This window comes from Sparus aurata, chromosome 21 (genome assembly GCF_900880675.1).
Source record: "Sparus aurata chromosome 21, fSpaAur1.1, whole genome shotgun sequence".
NCBI lineage: Eukaryota > Metazoa > Chordata > Actinopteri > Spariformes > Sparidae > Sparus > Sparus aurata.
Window position 1 is genome coordinate 14,005,353 of NC_044207.1, and position 19,215 is coordinate 14,024,567.

At 42.9% G+C, this 19,215-nt stretch overlaps 1 protein-coding gene across 4 annotated transcripts in view; it reads left to right on the plus strand.

Moving 5' to 3' along the window:
* cadm3 (cell adhesion molecule 3) overlaps positions 1-19,215 on the plus strand; it is a 101,740-nt gene that overhangs the window by 35,055 nt on the left and 47,470 nt on the right. For all 4 annotated transcript variants that reach the window (XM_030402946.1, XM_030402947.1, XM_030402948.1 and 1 more), the window contains exon 3: positions 6,740-6,889. In XM_030402946.1, the coding sequence (XP_030258806.1) occupies positions 6,740-6,889 (150 nt within the window). The remainder of the gene's footprint in view (positions 1-6,739; positions 6,890-19,215) is intronic.

A 19,215-nucleotide genomic window follows, 5' to 3' on the forward strand; every position in this document is an offset into this window, starting at 1 on the left:
ACATGCAGATAAAGAAAAACATCTCATAAATCACACAGATACTCCATCCCACACGCTTGTGCACAAACAGATAAATTCCTCCCTGCAAAACAAATACAACTGCACTTGGGCGAAAAACACACAGTTGCATGCAAACACATTCACACACACACGCACACACACACACATGGATAATACACTCCTTGAGAGTCTCACTCGTACACATATGAAGAGATGTGCACGTGGTTCGCACACATTCAGATAATTACTTTATTGCAAAGCGGCTACACCTACACCCTGGCGTGCAAACACCGACAAAAACACACACACACAGACACACCACATATGCACAAACATGCGGATTATAACCCAATCACTCACACACACACACACACACTCACACACACACTTGTACTGCAGTAAATAAAGTTCATTAACCCGCGCTAATTAGCAGCAACACAGTAAAGCTTCCCTGGGAGAACAAAAAAAAGGAGGGAAAGAAGGAATTAAGGATGGCGCGAAGTAAACGAGTTGATCGGGAATAGGGGAGGAGGGGGAGGAGGCTCGACAGAAGGGCGAAGAGGTGAGGGAGGACGAGAGGAAACCGAGGAGGACATTGGGGCAGATGGAGAGGAGTAGGGGGGAGAAGATGGAGGGAGACAGATGGAGGAGGAAGAAAAGAGGGGGTGAACATGGAGATGGCCAAGGTGGTTTGAATCTTTCGCTGTTTATTCTTTTAAGGCAGTGAAACATGGGGAAGCTGATTCATTAGAGGAATGCTTACAGGATTTTTTGGGAAATACGCATATTAATTTCTTCCTTAAGGCTAATTTTCAAATGTACATAGACACTTTGCGGAGCCTATACCATAACCTATACTAGTGGACTGCGCAGTTATAGTCATGTGTGCTTGTATGTGCGCGTTGCTGGTCGTTATGATGCAGCTGTACTTTCCCTGGTAAACATGCAGACCTCTTTGGATCGCAGGTCCGTCTCTGGACTAGACAGAGTGGACAGACAGAATTTGAGGCAGCGTTTGAAACCGGACTGCTTGTGTAGGGCCAGCTTGCCCTTTGAACGTTCCTCCTGTCTGCTCTCTGTAGCCCAGAGACACTTCAGTGACGAATAGCGGCTACAGAGGTGGAATATTACCCAAAAAGAGCAGAAGCTGGTTGGTCAGGAAGGACTGCACCATCCAAAGAGGTTGGTGTGTTTACTGAAAAAGCTATAGGTCACAATCACCTGTCCTAGCACTGCACCTGCTGGAATTACGATTGCCAGGTATGGTTAGTGAGCATCAGATTTTGGCCTCTGTACATGCACAATGGCACCAATTCTGGCAAAATCACTGTAATGACAAGATTCTGGGTTGTTCCATGGGTGTATTGGGAGAGAATGGCACAGTGAGTCTGCACACAGCTATACTGCCAATTTTCCCCTCTGGGAATCAACAATACTGTCACAAAAAAAATCCTCTGAAGCCTGAAAAGGACTTTCCCCACAGATGACCATTATACAGGAGATGTCTGTAAAGCAGAGACTAAACCTCATTAAGGTTTTATATTTGCCAAACCTTCCCAAAGCTTAGAAAAGCTATTTTTATGTGCCTGACGTCATCCCATTGTTAAGTCCTCATTAGTCTGAAAAGCACTAATGAGGAGGCAAACCAAGTTGCAGGCTGCGACTAATTACTTTACTGATCAATTAACCTGCTGTTAATTTTCCAGATTGGTTGAGGAATTGTTTCCTCTATGTAACTTTACGAAACAGTGAAAAAGCTCTGCACTATTTCCCTAAACTGTACAATCGCCTAAGACCCAAATTAATATAGTGTAAAAAGCAACAGGATCTCAGATTTGGAAAACACAGAAGCAAAGATTTTGGCAGTTTTTTCTCGAAAAATGACTTTAAAGATCAATTGATTTTCACAATACTGTTGCCAACTAATTTTCTGTTAATCAGGGTTAGGGTTATCGACTAATTGGTGCAGCCCTTCCAGGAAGTTTTGGCTCATACACTGGGTGACCAATTTTTTATTGGAATTAAGGCCCACCATCTTAGAATCCACTATCTGGCACTTATAGGGTTGTATGCCAAGAAAAGGCTCCAACTAAACAGTTTCATGGGTCCAGAGCTTTGGACTTGGTCCTAAGCACATGGTGTAAAAACTAAACCAAAACCCAATATGCATACATTCATTTTCAAAATGAAAGAAAGAAGATCTGCCCTTAAAGAAAACTGAGGATAATTAGTCATGGTGAGAAAACGGCGCCGACTCGAACAGTCGAAAAAAGATGCTAAAAAGCAGCCATGGTCCACATGTTAACACGCAAACAGACCTGAAACAATAAACATGTCCTGAGCGACCCCGTTTAAATGAATGTAATTGGGAGCCTCAGGTATTAGAAACCTATTGTCCCTTGGAGGACCTCTAGTTTATTCCGCCTAAAAGCACAATAATCAGTGGTCATGAGTGGCAAAAACATAGAGAACACGATCTATTGTTGCTTCTTGATAGTGAAGGATAATGAATACTCGGTCGTATGCATTTTCTGCCTTTGGACGGCCTAGTTGTTTCACACCTGCGTTCAATCTTTATGGGAGGTTAAGCGCACCCTGACTGCAGCTCTTTATGTTATGGGTAGACATATGGTGGTTATTGATCTTCTCATCTGAGTCTCAGGAAAGAAAGAAAATAATGTTGAGGCTACTCCCTAAAGTCTTTCTCCTTTCTTTTTCTGTCATTAACAGAGGGCCCTCGAGCTCCTCACACCTCCTCTATCGCCTCCTCTCTCCCCACCTTCCCGCTTTTTCACACACAGACACAGTTTCCCGCCTCATTTTGTCACCCACCCTCCTCTCCATACCCTTATCCATCCATCTTTCTCCCTCTCTTCTTTCTCTCTCCCTCCCTCGACTTGATATCCCAGTCAGCCTTCTACCTCTGCGTTCTCTCACCTTGTTGCCAGCAACAGAAAGTGTAAATTGTGTTGCTTTAAATACCCGTGTCTTCCTCGGGCTTACAGCTCGAGGCAGGGGGAAGTGGAGGAGTAGATGTGAGGAGAGAAGAAAGAAGAGCAAGCAGCAGTGTTTAACTTAGCGTCTGCTAAGGATAGATAGGTCTCTCCTTTCATTTTTGCAGCCTGGGTGTTTAGCCTGACTTAACCATTTAAACTCTGGCTGAACTTAATTTCCCTCCTTTAACTTTGCTCTTAAGTAGCTTGAAAGCTAAGAAAGAACAGCTGTATCTGTATCTGAGGCTTATAGGGGTCATATGCTACTGGTAAATGACTCCGTTGTGTTTGTTTAAACCGGTTCGGACCGGCGGATGTGCCGGGGACGCCATCAGGGCAGTTAGGATGTGTCACCAAATGTGTCGGCCCCTGAAACTTTCCTCTTAATTCAAATAGTCTAATCTCTCTGGCGCCCATCTTAATGCCCAGCTGACCCCGCCCATCGCACCATCTCATGACCCGCTGCGTCGATCTGAATTATTGCTGAAAGATTGAAACGTTATCCCGATGCAGCTCAATTCTACACACAAAGCGCCCCAACTAAATTAGACCAATATTCATGAACAAGGTTGCTGCCATGCTCACATACTGTACCACATCAAGTGATTTGTATGCATGCGTCGAGCATTAGATTTAAGATGCAGACTGCAGTTTAATTACCATTAAAACATTTATATTCAATAAGAGCCAGATTAACCTTTATTTATTAGCTTGCATTAATTGATATAAAACTTGCTTTTAAGCCCCTACAGGCACAGTTGTGTGATCTGTTGGGCCAGTGAGCTCCACTGGGGTAGCTCAGGTTAAGTGCCCTGCTTGAAGGCAATCAAGCAGTGGTAATAAAAAAAGCTGCAAGTGCTGCTTTTTACCTCTAGAGCTCTACGGATCGAATCTGTGACCTTCCAGGTAACTCGTCATTTAGCTAATCTTCAGGCCACAGGTGCTGGAGATCAATAACTAAATAATAAAAAGACAACAGTTGTTTAGAAATGTCACATTTGTTTCTGCTACATTTATGGAATTTATTCTCTTCAGTTCCTCTCCATCGATGGGTCATTATTTATGACCAAAGCAAGCGCACACAAGACTTTATTTAGTTTGATTGCAATCGTTGATGTATGATTGTCAGGGACAACTTATAGTTCAGGTGGCATTTAGCAGAAATGTGGATCAGATGATGTCTAATTTACCAATATTATATTCTGTAAACCAGTGATTATATGTATTTTAATTATGTGAATTTTCAAGCTAGCTGTGTTACGTGAGGCCAATGTAGAGGGTCATATTTAATGTGAGGTGTTATGTCATCTTGAGTCAATGTGTATAAATAAGATTACAAGATGTTATGCTAACCCTTATTAGACAGAGACAGAATAGCCAATATGAATTGCAGTACTTGTATGTACAATACTTTATGTCCATGCAGAAGTTCCTCTTAACATCATATGTAATGAACTAAATCGAATGAACATGTCTGCAGTGATTTTTATAGAATAAAATGTTTAATTTATTCACATTAACTCACATTTTTGTTTATGTATAATCAAAATACTTGTTAGTGTATCGCCACATTTGATTAAATGCTGAAGCTGTAAGAAATATGACATTGTGGGTTTGAATATTTGCTCAGTTTTGTTATTACATTTTTTATCAAAGATATTTTGAAAATTACAGTTCAACAGGTTAAACGAGTGGATTCAGACATGGCCACGAGGAAGGCTAAATATTGTGCACCTCTTTGTATAAATTTTCCCGGAATCTGGTCATTGCTGAATCGACTGCTAAAAGTGTTTTTCCAGAACAAATGTCACTGTGTGCCTCGGACACAGGTTGTCCTTGGTCAGAAATGCCAGCCCTCAGCTGCGGCCAAAGATAAGACACAAGTTTGGCTAACTTGTCGGAGCTCATTGTGGTTGGCTTGATGACTGATGCACTGGGACAGCCAATTTACCCAAAGTGTTCGTGCCAAGGAGAGGAGCTCTTGCGATCAGCTGCAAGAATTAGCCCAAGACGCTATTATAGGAGACACTAATCCGTGGTGCACTTGACCACACATCTAGCCCTCAGCCATCATGGTGCTTAGATAAACTAACCACAAGGTCATGGCTGCAGTGAAATGCTGCAGAGAGCAAAGGAGTGCCTTACTCTGACACAAAGGGCTCTGGAAGTCTCTGAGTGCCGTTTGAATCCTGGCTGGACCTTTACGACCAGTGATGGCTCTGGATTCTCTCAGCCCAGAGGCAAACAGAAGACTTTTTCTCTCTTTTCTAATAACTTCAGTTTTCCGAGATGCTGAACTGGCCATCCAACTTCAAAAAATGGCAAAAAGCGATTCTCTTGGCTACTGCCTGCTGCTCTCGTGCTCATGTATTGCAAACGTGTGTTTTTGATGCTAAATGCAGTTAGTTTGCTCGCCTCCTCTTCTGCATCCTCTCATCGTGCGTGTCCCCCCCCCCCCTTCATGTCTTGATGGGAGTTCCTCCGAAGCACACTTAAGCAGATGTTCTTCCTGTTGGAAAAAAAAAAAAATCAATTTCACCGCCGGTGCAAGGATGCGATAACGCTTCGCACTGAATATAAACCTGTCTCCTGCTTGACAATTTGGTTCCAATTAAACTATTTATACATGCCATATTTTCAGGGTTGAGGAGACCGCTTTGAGGCATGTCTTCTTAAGAGATGTTCCCTCCGTGCACTTGGTCTTGTCGTCAATTATGCTACATTTTTGTTTTGCTCGAGATTAGGTTGAGTGAGTGCTGGCACGTTCCAAAGCGAGCAGGGAGGTGAGGGGAGGGGAGCGCAAAGGCATGGCTGGGCACTCAAAGCCGCGATAACTTAACACATCAGAAAGTGGCTTGGCGGCCATGTTCGGAGTAACTTACCGTAACGAGCGGCTGCGTGCTTTAGCATACGTCTCCAACCGTCGACCACCCTCATTGAATGCAGAGAGCAGAATTAGCCTGCACCACCACCCGTTATCAAGGGGCCCCTGTTAAATACCATAATTTAGGCCAATTTGAATACTGTTAAACACCCAGACAGTTCACTGTTCAGTGGTTTTTGTGGTGTTCCAGCTCCGGCTCCAGCTCGAGCCTTTAGAATCCCTTCATTATACTGGGTCATTTGTATTCTCTTTCTCTTTCACTCTGACCTGCTCATTTCCATAATGCCTGTCCCGTTTGAGCTTGTTCTGTACCAGCCGATACATATGCATGGCGTTTAAAAACTTGACACAGATATTGACAAAAGAGGGTTACAGAGCTATTAGAGGTATAAGACAGTGCTCTTGTTGTTGCTTTGACCTGTCGGGAGCTGCTGCCTGCCGTGGTCTCTTCATCTTGGCTGGTCCCTCAGGTCGTGCAGTCTCTGGGTGCCAGGCCTGCTACTGACTCATCGCTCTTACATTGGCCTCTCAGACATACAAGCAGATAGCCATTTGTCTGCTTTTTTTGTCCCGCTGACAGCATGTCCGTGTGTGTGCGTGCATTGTGCCTTTGCTTTCAGAAAGACAGATAGAGATATATAGATAATCTGACAAGCAGAGAAAGAGATGGGCGGGGGGAGATAGAGAGAAGGAGAGAGAGCGAGGCAAGTAATGCATTTTGTTGGTTTATCTGATTTGTGTGTTGGTGTGTGCTACTATTTTTGCTTGTATTTTCATATGAGTGCAGTGTCTGTCTGAGTACTCCCTGTTGCCTCTCTATCGCTCTGTCTTATGAGTTTTCTCCCTCTCTCCTGCTACCTAGACGAAGACCCCTTGCAACCAGTGACCTCAGATGAGACGGTGTCCGTGGGGGGCACAGTTACACTGACCTGCCGGGTGGCCGAGAGCGACAACTCTTCACTGCAATGGTCCAACACTGCACAGCAGACCCTGTACTTTGGAGAGAAGAGAGGTGAGAGGGAGGGACGGGTGCAGAGAGACATGGGGAGCCTGGACAAGAAAAGCTACGAAAGTGTCAATGACGCAACCTCATCTCCTACAAAATACACTCAAACACACGTTGCTTGCGGGCGTGTGACTGAGTCCATTTGGTCCAAGTCTCAAGCCAAGTCATTTTTCTCTGGCAAATGAAGTCAAGTCACAGGTTGTGTTAAGTTGAGTGCTTAGTCAAAGGCACAGTTTGTAAGATATGGCCAAAATTTAATTTAAAACATTAGGCATTACCGTGTCCCTGAAGTAGAACTCTTTGCCAGGAACGCCGTAAACTGTAAATCACCTCCTTACTGTATCCTCTGCCACAGCCAAGGATAGTTACCAAAGAGCAGCAGCTGTCCATGACTCTGGTGATATGCTGCCCCCTGCGTTTTTGAGTTACATCTGGCAATATTCTAGAAATTATACCTTTAAGGCAAGCCAAGTCCTAAATCAATCCCCAGTCTAACCTGCAGTATCCAGTCTTTGTAAAGTGCAAAGACGTGGAGGTAGTGCCTGTCATATAATGATATTATTGCCAAATCTATCCAATCTGTTTGTATGCCAATGAATTTATTTTTGCTGTAATTATTGATATTCAGTGGGTTATATGTAATCAAACAAAAAAACCAAATAACTTTATGAAAGCTTATTTAATTTTCTCTGGATCAGAAAGATTTTCCCTCCTCGTTACTTTTAAACAATGTAAACTAACAGAGAGAATAAAGAAGAAACTGAACTGAAAGCATAAAATGAACACAGACAAGTAATTTGAGTCATCATGTCTCAAGTAAAGTCAAGTCATTAGTCTTTGACTTCTGTCAAGTCAATTTGCAAGAGTCGGTTGAAGTCCACGTCTGTGCAAATATGTTTTGCAGGGAACAAATCACTTGTAGCCTGTATGCCCGTTTAGAAAGTCAGACATTGTTCTGGCACAGAGATGTTGTAGAGTTGGGTATCTGGGTTTTTTCGGCTCAACTGCAGCAAAGCGGTGAAAAACAGCAAAGTTATATACTTTCAGAATATGCTCATTATGACCCCACGTATATATAATTTCAAACGTTACATATCTGTATAAGACTTGATGCACGTTAAACATGTCTGGGAGCTGTCTACACTGTACTGTCTCGTCAGATACGTATTGTTCTACGTTGATTGTAGCTGTACGCAGCACTAATTGCCCAACTCAAAATTTCCCCTCAGGGACAATAGAGTAAATCTTATCTTAATGGACTAACATGTGCATCCCTGTTGGCCAGATCACAACTCTGATTGCAATCCATTTTGGTTTCCCAGGCTACATGCAAATCAACATATAGGCTAAAACAACCCGCAAACATGTGAATGATTCACATTTATGTACAACAAGAAAGTAGAAGATAAGATCTCCTTCGAGGGCTTTCATTCACACACCTCCCACGTGTACGTATATATCAATGCTTTCTCACCTACACAGTTCATTAAGTCGTTGAGCCAATCAGAGATCAGATAAATGCTGCAACAGCCTGCGTGGGCCGTCCGTAACGTCATATGTGTTGAAATCACTGAAACAGTGTTTTCTCTCTGTCACCGTCAGACGCGGCGGCTTGTTTCAGTATCACTTCAGCTGCAGTTATCACAAGGGATAGACTGTGTCGAGTCTACATCCACACACTGCTGACAGAGTAAAGATTATTGATGCATCGCGGAGAGACAGATTCACACCTTTTCAACATGAATGTGTCTTGAGTAAGTGGAATTCAGTCCATCTTGAGTGCTTCTTAAATGAATTCACTCTTTTGAGATCAGATAGATATCCAATCTGCCTGAGATAAATAGATGCAAATAGGGTCTTAATTTGACACAGGAGATAGAGATGTTCGCTGCTGCATCTTTGCTGAACAAGGCGCTAATAATTACTTAGTACATGCTGGGTCAAAAGCTTTGTTCAAGAGAAGAACCCCCCAAAAAAGATATTAGGGAACTGAGATAGCAAACAGCATGTTATTGTAGTATTGTAGGGTGCCGAAAGTGCTCTCTAAGTGCATCAAATGAAAACAAAAGACTAAAAGAATAAACCTTCCCCTCCGATGGGTGAAAAGCATCAATGTGTCCAATTCATGCATCGACTTTTTAGAGAAAACCTGTCAGCTATTTAATAATCCATTTGGTGCAAGTCGATGGCCTCGCTGGCTGGTAATCCGAGATGGGGTTTGATAATATTTTGAAAAGCGAGACTTCATACACCTTGGTGCCCTCGTCCAGCATCACACAACAGACCCTGCATTTTGAAATGAAAAGAGAAAGTAGGTGAGAGGGATGGCTAGTGGCAGGAAAGAAATGACACTGTAAATAAGGATTGACACTATAAATATGGAGTTTTTGTTCTAATGATTACTTTCGACTGTGTACGCACGGACCCATAGTTCAAAACACTGTCGAGAGTGAAAAGGAGCGTGCACAGCCGCCGGTTTGAGTATAAAGCCGGGGACATTACCAGGCTGTGATTGCAATAAAAAAGAAAGTCGTACGCTTTTTATTTGACATGATGAAATAAATGCCCCGAAATGCTCGTTAAAGTCAAATGATTTTAAGAAAACTTTAGAGCCTGACAAGCTTAAATGCTGCCTCCGACTTTTTCGTAGTCTGCTTCTTTTCATTGGTCCAGCATCACACAACAGACTTGGTAGTTGGGAGTGAAAAGAACAGAGTCTGGGACAGATGGAAGGAGGACTGGGAGAGTTGGAGAGTTAGAGGGAAAGAAAGGGAGAGGGAGAGAGAACACTTAACAGCAGAAGTGAAGTGACAGAGAGATGGAGTTAGGAATGGCGAGAGGATGGACGGACACAGGCCGAGAAGTTCTCAATGCAGAGGGCCGACGTTTTTTGCAAACTGACAGTTTGAAAAAAAAAAAACAGAGCAGTGAGATGGAATGACGGAGGGAGGTGGGGAAGGACAAATGCAGAGATCAACAAGTACTTTACTCCAGATGGAGCTTCAACCACAGTGGAGAGGAGAGAGGTAGAAAGTGAGGCTCTTCTCTGCAGTGATAGAACACTTAAAGGCTGACCTGTACTTTGGTGAAAATTGAGAAGAGTATTGGAGGAGCAGGAGGAGGAAAAGGAGAAAATGGGAGGAGGATGAGGGGGAAGTGAGATGAAGCAGAAACTCCCCACCGCAGTGGACCAACATGCACAGCAGATGCTGTACTCTGGGAGGCAGGGAGTCTAGAGACAGGGAGGGGAGAGCGAGATGCGGGGAGCTCAGAGCGTATCCCCTCAACTATGTATTACCTTTAAAGTCCTGCAGATGGAAAAAGAAAGAAGATCTTTGCTTTTTATGGAGAGAAGAGATAGAAATATTGAAGAGGGATGGAGGAGGAAGGAGTATAGAAGAGTATAGCAGAGAATGAAGGAAGGAGATGTAAAAGAAAAACGTTTTGCACTCAAACAAGACAACAATTTACAATACAGTGTCAAGATTCCCCTAATGTTGTTGTCCACGGTGCTCCAGACACACAAAACAGTGTTAAAAGCATTCTTCACAGGTGTCATATGTTTTCTTAGCGGCCACTTAAAGCAACATTATGCAACATATCACCTTAATAACAGCTTCAAAATCACATTGATGCCACAGTGTCCTGTAAAAAACGGTGAATGGCGTCTCTGTCTTAGCCACTCCGCCCCCCCAGCACTTGTTCCTGCACTATGTAACTTCAGTGAGAGGGTAGACTCACAGCGTTACATACATGTTTACTTCAACATACACATAACATTGTTATAATGTAATGAGTTTGATTTGTAGTTAGCACCTACATTACATCAGATTGTTAGGCATGGAAATGACTTAAAGGTGCAGGAGGCGAGTCTTCTGAAAGCTGATTGTTGAGTGTCATTGCCAGGTTGTCAAATACCAACGTTCAGTGTCTGTATTTTCTCTTCTCTTTCTGTACTCTATTCTATTTTCACTTCATATTGGCGTTCTGTGTCTGACCAACGGACAAAATTCCCAAACTTGCTTTCCTTTTAGCTCCAATTTGGTCTCCACCCGCTCCCTAGTGTAACTCTTTGCCTTTTTAGCTACTTAATGCTGGCTAACTTGAGCTTTGTCTGCTGTTTAACTCTTTTCAGGTAGCATTCAGCAGATTTAGCACAGTTTTGGCGGAAGGTATTGTGGAAAACCGTAGAGTTAAAAGATTAAAAAGGACATTTTGGGGCCAGAAAAGCAAAAGATGTGCTGGAGGAAGCTAAAGGGAGAGCTGAAATAGAAGGGCAAAGTCAGTGAGCAAATCTCTGTGGGTTAAAATCAGTTTACATCACAAACCATTTGATCTAGCTGCAATACAAGCATATGAATTAGTGAAGCTTTGATTTGAGGAACAGATCAAGGTAATGATTCAGACAAACATGTTTCAAAGTCACACAAATATCACGGCAATTTCAATGGAACATTTTCAAAAGCTTTAAAAAACATTTTTTTTACATGATTTGTTGTTATTAAGTTGTTCTGCTCTGTTAAATGGAGCTTCACTATCACCCACATATGACTGAAAATTGACAAAAAATTGTCAATTTGTCTTGTTATGATAGTTTACTGTGATTATCCTGCCAAAAAGTGAAAGAAGAAGGATGGGCAGGCTGATTGAGAAAAAAGTAAAAATGAAAGACTTAAAAGTGAGGCAGGAAGGAGGGAAAATAGGGACTAGAAACTCCACAATGCTCCACTTTGGTAATGATGGATCGAGGCGGAGCAGAGAGTCGTCTATGCAGTTGGCCCCGAACTGCAAAGCACCGACAGAGTGCCTCGGAGCTGATACAGCAAGATGCTAGGGGGATGAAAATAAGGGGAAAAAGCAGGACATACTAGAACAGGAACCGAAAAAAGGGAGAAGAAGTAAGAGAGTTGATTGAAGAGAGAAAATCAGGACTCCTCACCATCACAGTCCAACACCGCACAGCATGCACCAGGCTGCAGAGAGTTGAATCTCGACAAAAACGGACGGGCGGGAGGGAGAGGGATGGACGAACAATGTGATGAGAGATAGGAGAAGAAGAAGAAAATCATGAGTGACAACTCCTCACAGTGATGGTCGCTGTACTGCAGAGTGGAAGATCAGAGATGGCAAATTCAGAAGCAGGAGAGACAAGAGAAAAAAAAGGAGTAGCCAAGAGAAGAATGGGGAGACGGGAAGCGACGTAATAATGAAGACTGACGGAGAGCATAAATACAGAGTGGTAGACATCACATTATGATGACGAGAGAAGTGGGAATGTTAAAATGATGCAGTGGATACGAGGAAAGAGGCCTTGGGTTTAATTTTGAAAAAGGTCTCGCGCACGAATAATGTGGAAAAAACAATGAGAAATCAAAGCTGTGAGATATGAGGTGTTGTCAGGGTCACATCAGTTTAACTCTTTGGTAGATTGAAAGCTCAAACTGACTTAAATCATTAGTCAGGCGCCCGTAAAGCCATTGATACCAGCTTTAATGGACCCTGCTTTGTACAGAGAGATAGACACACAGAGGGGCAAACAGAGTGTGGGCACATTTAAGAGACCCCCCTTTTTTTTTTTTTAAAGCTACATGGAAGTAAAAAGAAAAAGACTTAAAAATAAATAAATAAAAAATTAAAAAAATAACCAGCCTGGTTCCAGTGGAGCAGAGCTAATGAGAGTTCTGCAACTATAACTGCCCGGATAAAGATAAAGCAAAACAGGAAATTAATTGTTAAGGGACACAAAGCCCAGTTGTGTTTGTTAAAGCAGATACAATGACAAAAAAACATGTAGAGCTAATCCCGTCCTGTATTAATCTGAGCGTAAACATCTAGAGCAAAGGAACCTGTCATTCCATGGTGACAAAACAAATGATCTGATAGCTGAAGCCAATACAGGATATTTTAATACATTTTAAGGCCTTAATTCGAGATCATTTATTTTAAGACCCTTTTAAGGAACGGAGGATACCCTGGAGGGGACGTGTGGGAGTGGATGGGTGGATGGATGAGAGGAGAGGAGAAAAAACTGCTAATAGAAGGGATTAAACGGTGAGGAAAGCATGAAAACAGATGGGTTCCTGCGTTAATGTGCGGCCACCAGGAGACAGCGAAGAAGACGGGGGAGACATCTAGACAAAGGGATGGACATGAGGGAGATAAAGACAGGCTGAGAAAACCAAAACACTCGAATCAAGACAAAGAAAGGGGAACAAATAAGGACATCACATTTACATATCTGGCTTTTAGCCGGTGCTTTCATCCAAAACAACTCGCCTAAAGCTGGTATTAATGCAGAACATCTATGCGGGCTGTCTGAGTTTCTTCTTAGGAGACACAACAGTGTCAGAGTGAGCCAGTAAGTCCTGAAATTAGTTTTAAAAACTCAGTTTGAGCTCATGAGCTCGCTGGGATAGTTTGCACAGACAGGAAAATAATGAGGAAACCACAGACGAGGCTGAGTAAGTGTCAGGAGAAGATATGAAGTCTGACAGACAATTCTCGTGCTTTTGTTCCCCATTTTGAGGCTCGGACCTCTGGCGGACGCTCTGGCGACCTGATCATTTTCTCGATTAGTCGTTTTTTCCACGAGATATCGGAAAATAGCACCATGTCCTCTTATTCCGACGGTGGAAAATAATCACACTTAGCACGAACGAGAATGAAACAATTAATAAAATAGTTGCTGATTCATCTTCTGTTGCTCTAATGAAGTAATCTGCTCATTTGCCCCCCCCTCTCCATCTGCGTATATGTTCTGCTGACTTTAAGACAATTTTCCAGACGATAAAGTTGTAATTTATTCTATTCTATGCAATCGAGAAATGTAGCTAATTAATTTACGAGCCCATTAGCAAACAACTAATGGTCCAGCTTTATAAAACTGAAACTTTAAATGTGAACCAACATCATTGTTATGTGCTTTCGGATCAAATTGTTTATTTGTAATGAAAAATGGCCTGACGTCGTGTAACTGACAAACGTCCCGGCAATCGACACAGCGGCAGGCCAGAGGTGGGGTGTGCACTGCGAGCAAGGCCGGATTCTCTCTCCGAAGTCATCCCAACAGCAATTTCAGAAAGTGAGCCCAAACTCAGGAATGCATATTACATGACGTAGATGCAATAATATAAAAATTACTTTCCTCCAGTGTGACAGATTATGAGACAGTAGCACAAATTGGATGCTTTATATTCTCTTGTAAGCTAACGATTAACTTTCAGCCGGAGAAATAAGGATGAATGAAGATATTTGTTTTGGTTGGTTGGCTCTTGATTAAAAAATAAAATCTTTTGGGACAAACACACTCACAAAAACCTGTTTGTCTGATTCATGAAGGGTTAGAGCCAAGGTTATCGTGGCCGTCCGATGTGAAACTATATTTCCAGCTGTGTCCCTGTCGCATAACACTTTTTTTTTCAATTTTTCTTGTCCTTCAAGGTCCATGTTGTATATGTTTTTAGTTGTGTTCAATCAATACAAATGAATGAGATCAGCCACCCGTGGCTTCCACAGAGAAATGTGCGCTTCGTATGCGTATTCTACATAGACACGCAGGGCAAATACTCGCAACTGGAGGTCTGCAAACATATTTCCTCACCAGGGGGAAAAAAAAAATCTGTATATTTACTTTCATCCTGCCTATAATTTTATTTATTCGTCATGTGCGGCTTCCTTCCTTTCCATAAAAGCATATCAGCAGACATCAGATGGGCTATCTGCCTCTGTACAATTTAACAAGGTGATGGATCTCCAGTGATTTACAAACCACGACGGACAGGGAAGCGCCTGTCTGGTGGGAGGATATTGAGTAGGCAGACTTTAAATGTGGTGAAAATGACTGTATCTTGTAAATCATTTCATGAGCACATAAGTGTTAAGCAGTCTTAAGTGAAACGAGCACAGAAAATATTGAAATTGATGGCGAGCTCCACACTCAGCCTCTCAGAGAGCGACACAATCTGACAATGACGGCTCAAAACACAGTGCGAGACTGTACTCCAAATGCAGGGCGTGAAATGTTTTTTGACATTTGCTGAAAAACTATTGATCCACATCGCATCAGTCAAAGTTTTCTTGGTGTCTGGGAAGGCTCTCTGGAGAATGTATTAACAACAGCCATCACAAGACCGAGAGACTGCGGGAGAGACGTTTGAAATCTAGCACATGAAAGAAGGCTTTTTCTACTTTTTTCTCTTTGTATCATCTGAACTCTATATATATTTTTTTTTTTCCATGTGTCCTTAAAATAATCACATGTAATGGAAGACAAGTGCAGGGAGATGAAAGGGACAGGGAAACAAAGAACTCAAAGTAAAAAAAAAATCCAATTTATTTTTTGAGGTTAACGAAGTAAATATGAGAAAAACATCCCGTGTGATTCAGAAATTGGCCTTTGCTTCTCACCCGCTGAAAGATAAATCAATAAACCAGACATAAAACAGTACAGACGCGCATATGGTTATACTATATTAGTCTAATTGTTATGGCTCCACACTCTCATTGTCTTCCTCAGGCGAGGGAGGAGACAATCATACCTGATGCAATCTTTTATTTTTATTTCCATGAATTTCAGGAATTATTGCATTATTCGTGCTGAGATGTTGACTTACAGCAGACTGCAAAACAGTTGTGATTGTGTCTGTCTCCCCTCTTTCATCTGATGTTTACCTGCCAGCTAGAACAGGTGTGAATTTTTCCTTCTCTTCCTCTAATTGTGTTTTTTGTTTGTAGCAGACAGCTAAGTCCCATCCTTAAAAGAGTATAGTTCGGCACTGGGAAATACACTTACGCGATTTCTCATTGAGAATTAGATGAGAAAATGGTCTATACACCAAAAATGAGTCCTCGGCTAACAGTTGGCTAGCTTAGCTTAGCATAAAGACCAAAAGGAGCTGGCCTTGCTCTATCCAAATGCCCCAAAAAATCTGCCCACCACGTCAGCGTCAAACTCGCTTGTTGACATTCTAAATCTTGTGTAACCTGCATTATTTTAGACTTCATAGAGTCTTGAAGCTTCGGAAGGTAAAGTATCTTAGAAGATTGTTCGTTGGTGTATTTGTTAAAGAACCCTAACCCTAACCCTTACCCTAGATGTTAGCTCATGAGCTGGAAGTATTAACGATAACCATGTTTGTTGCTCATCGCGATAATGTTTGAGTTTTCTTACATGTGGATGAGACACAAGGCAGCGGGGTAAGCTCAGCAGTGACAACAGTGTGTTGTGCACTGTTTCAGGGAGTTCCTTTAGAGGGAGACCTGAAAGGAGAGGGTGGGATTTTTGGTTGGACACTTTCAGTCTAGCTTGCTCTAGCTTGCTCTTGCTGGTTTCTCCAACAGTGCTAACCCCAGCTTGGTACACAGTGCAAAAATTTTGATTGAAATCATTCAAAAAATGTGCAAAAATTACCAATAGAATGTGAAGAAATAATAGTACTGACGTTATTTCAAAGAGGAAAAGGTGTCGCTGAGATATCTGCTTAAGTGAGCATGCTAACCAGCTAGGCTGGGCCTGTGCTGTCGCATTCAACCACTCTGAGATCCAAGTCAGGACCGTTAGCTGCGCTGCTAACTGACCTAACTATCTAAGTGCAGCTAGAGTTGGCACCTGAAGTTAGCTAGAGCTAGCAGTTTCTCTGGTTATATACTGCACCCTTACAGTATGTGTGGACAATTCCCACATATTGCCCCGAAAAAGTCTCTGCTCTTTCACTTTCTGTATAGACTGAAGCATGGTAGCTGTGTCCTCTTGTCTCCAGTTTTTATTCAAAGCTAAGCTAACCCTCTCCTGGCTCAAGCTTCAGATCTAATGGACAGATACGAGAGTGTTATCGATCTTCTTATCTTAACCCCGACAACATAGGACGGGAGGGCATTTTCCCAAAATGTCAAACTTTTTCCTTTATACTAGCCATTTGTAGAAGCGAGGATGAACCCGACATACCACACTGGCAGACAAAGGCAATCAAAATCAAAGCACCGCAGGACATCAAGAGACATCAGAGAGAAGGGTGAATATATCCCACACTTTACTTTGCATAAGTTTGATCCTTTGACTTAAAAAATGCGCAGCAAAGTTAATACGGTGGCACGCAGACAACCAGGAGCAGCTGAAAGCAGCGGGCTGATAGTGACAGCCATTATGATAATTGCTTCCTTGACTTCTTTTCGCTATAAAGGTGAGGAAAAGATGAGAAAATAAACTATGCTTCGGCATTATACATTTCACTCTGTTGTGCTTCCTTTTCTAATCCCTGTGCAGCAAACTGAGCAGCCAGCATGAGCTGTGTCTTCTCTAGGTAATCTAGCTCTTAGGATGTGTCATCAGTCAGTGTTATTTGCCAGAAATCCCCAATGGACATTTTTCACTGCTGTAAATACTACATGGCAGGATTTCATTGGCATGTTGCTTGAAGCCGATACACCATTGGGAACATTTCTCACTCAAGTTTCGACTGGAACTAATGCCTCCTTGCTTCAATTTGCACCACCGTGGGCAAAGTTTGGTTCATCTCGCTCTGTTTGCCTTCTTCTGTTGATTTTGCATAAATTTGTGCTGCCGCCTCTAAATGATTCTGTTTTTAATTCTGTCTGAAGGTTGGGAAAGAGAGACAAGTGGACTGAGAGGGAGAAAGAGGCGGAGGGGAAAGTGGATAAAAAAAACGACAGAGGTGTGTGTTTATCAAGCGTTTCATAGTTGGCGCACTGATCCAGGATCAATTGACACTCTCAGATCAGTGGGAGCGGTATGATCAAGGGAAGCCAGCGGTCACTGAACCCAGATCAGCTGTCGGAAAGGACGGATAATTAGGGAGCTGGAGAGAATATTCAGAAAACAGATGGGAGGAAGGAGGCGACATGTGTGGGAGAGAGAGAGGGAGAGAAGGAGGACGAGAGGCAGTCGGTTTGGATGTGAGTGTCAGCTAAATGCCTGAAAATGTAAAACAAAATGAAAGAGAGAAAGCTGAGTGTTGGGGGGGGAGAGACAGAAGAAGAAAGGGAGAAAAATGAGGCAGGAAGGGAGAGAGACAGTTGCATCGGAAGGAAAATGGACTGAGAGGGAGGTAGGAGGGAGGTGAATGCAGATTCAAGCTGAGGTGAAGCGGGAGATGAAGAGATACAGAAGCTGGGAGGTGGATAGAGACAGAAATATAAAAAATATTGGTCTGTTGCTAATTTACTTTGCTTCGGCAACACAGGTTCTTCTCCCCCCATCGGTACAATAAAGCTAATTTGAATTTGAGAGAGTTTTCGTCAGAGTGGAAACTTGGTTGGGAAAGGCGTGAGGAGGCAGGAGGCAGATGAAAAAGGTATATATGTATGTGCACTCGGTATGTGTTGCGAGAGAAATCCCCCTCAACCTGAACGTTTGAAGTTGAAAGAGCATGAGAAAGATTGAGGGAGGAGTAGGGGGACGCAGGGTGGAAGGATGGAGACGAGCGGGCGAAAATAGCTGCTGTGACCAGATCAACAGTTGGACCTGTGGGGAGTATCGGGTCTCGCGTTTGAGCTGCAGACAAAAACCACTGTCTGACCGAACACGCACACACACGAGCAAGGGAGACGGGCAAAACACACTCTCAAACACCGATGTACAAAAAGCTTTGTACGCTGATAAGCAGACCCTGTACTTGCTATGTAATCAACAAGCACAAATGCTCCATCTTCTCAGCTCCAAGCCCTCCTGACACCACTTAGAAACCCCTCACACTCACACATATGCTCACACATTGAGCTGCAAAGAGGAAGGAGAGGCTGTTTGCTGACGTCTTTATTCTCGCTGGAAAATTCACATTTTATTCTCTGTGAGAACAACATGGAGACACAACAGAGTCCTTGGTAATGTTACGGCACCACAGGGCTGCCTGGGATGAATCACTGCCATTCCAGCCAGTGTAGCTCTGTCTGCAAGTGGAGCATGTGGGTCGATTGTCAGTGTGTCCAAAAACAACACAAGAGGTATCACTGTACCCAAGATAACACTGCACCAGCGATGGACAAACTCCACCTTCGCTCTGAGCTCACAGTTGGGTTAGGTGTAGGCAACAAAAGCACTTGGTTAGGTTTAGGAAAACATTGTGTATCGGTTTAAAATAACTTTGTTACTTAGGGTTAGGGTTTTGAAACGCAGGTGGTGTCACTCAAGACACAAACTCACAGCGGTCTCCTGAATGAAAGTCCTGTGCTTGTTTAACCCCACCCTCTGTCCCCGACCTCCTGCCTATACAGACTTATCGTTCTTTAAACTTCCCAGTCCTCACTTCCTCCTTTGCAGCTGTAACAATTACTTCAGCCACTAGAGGTCGCAGTCGAACACGAAACAGGTGGCTCAT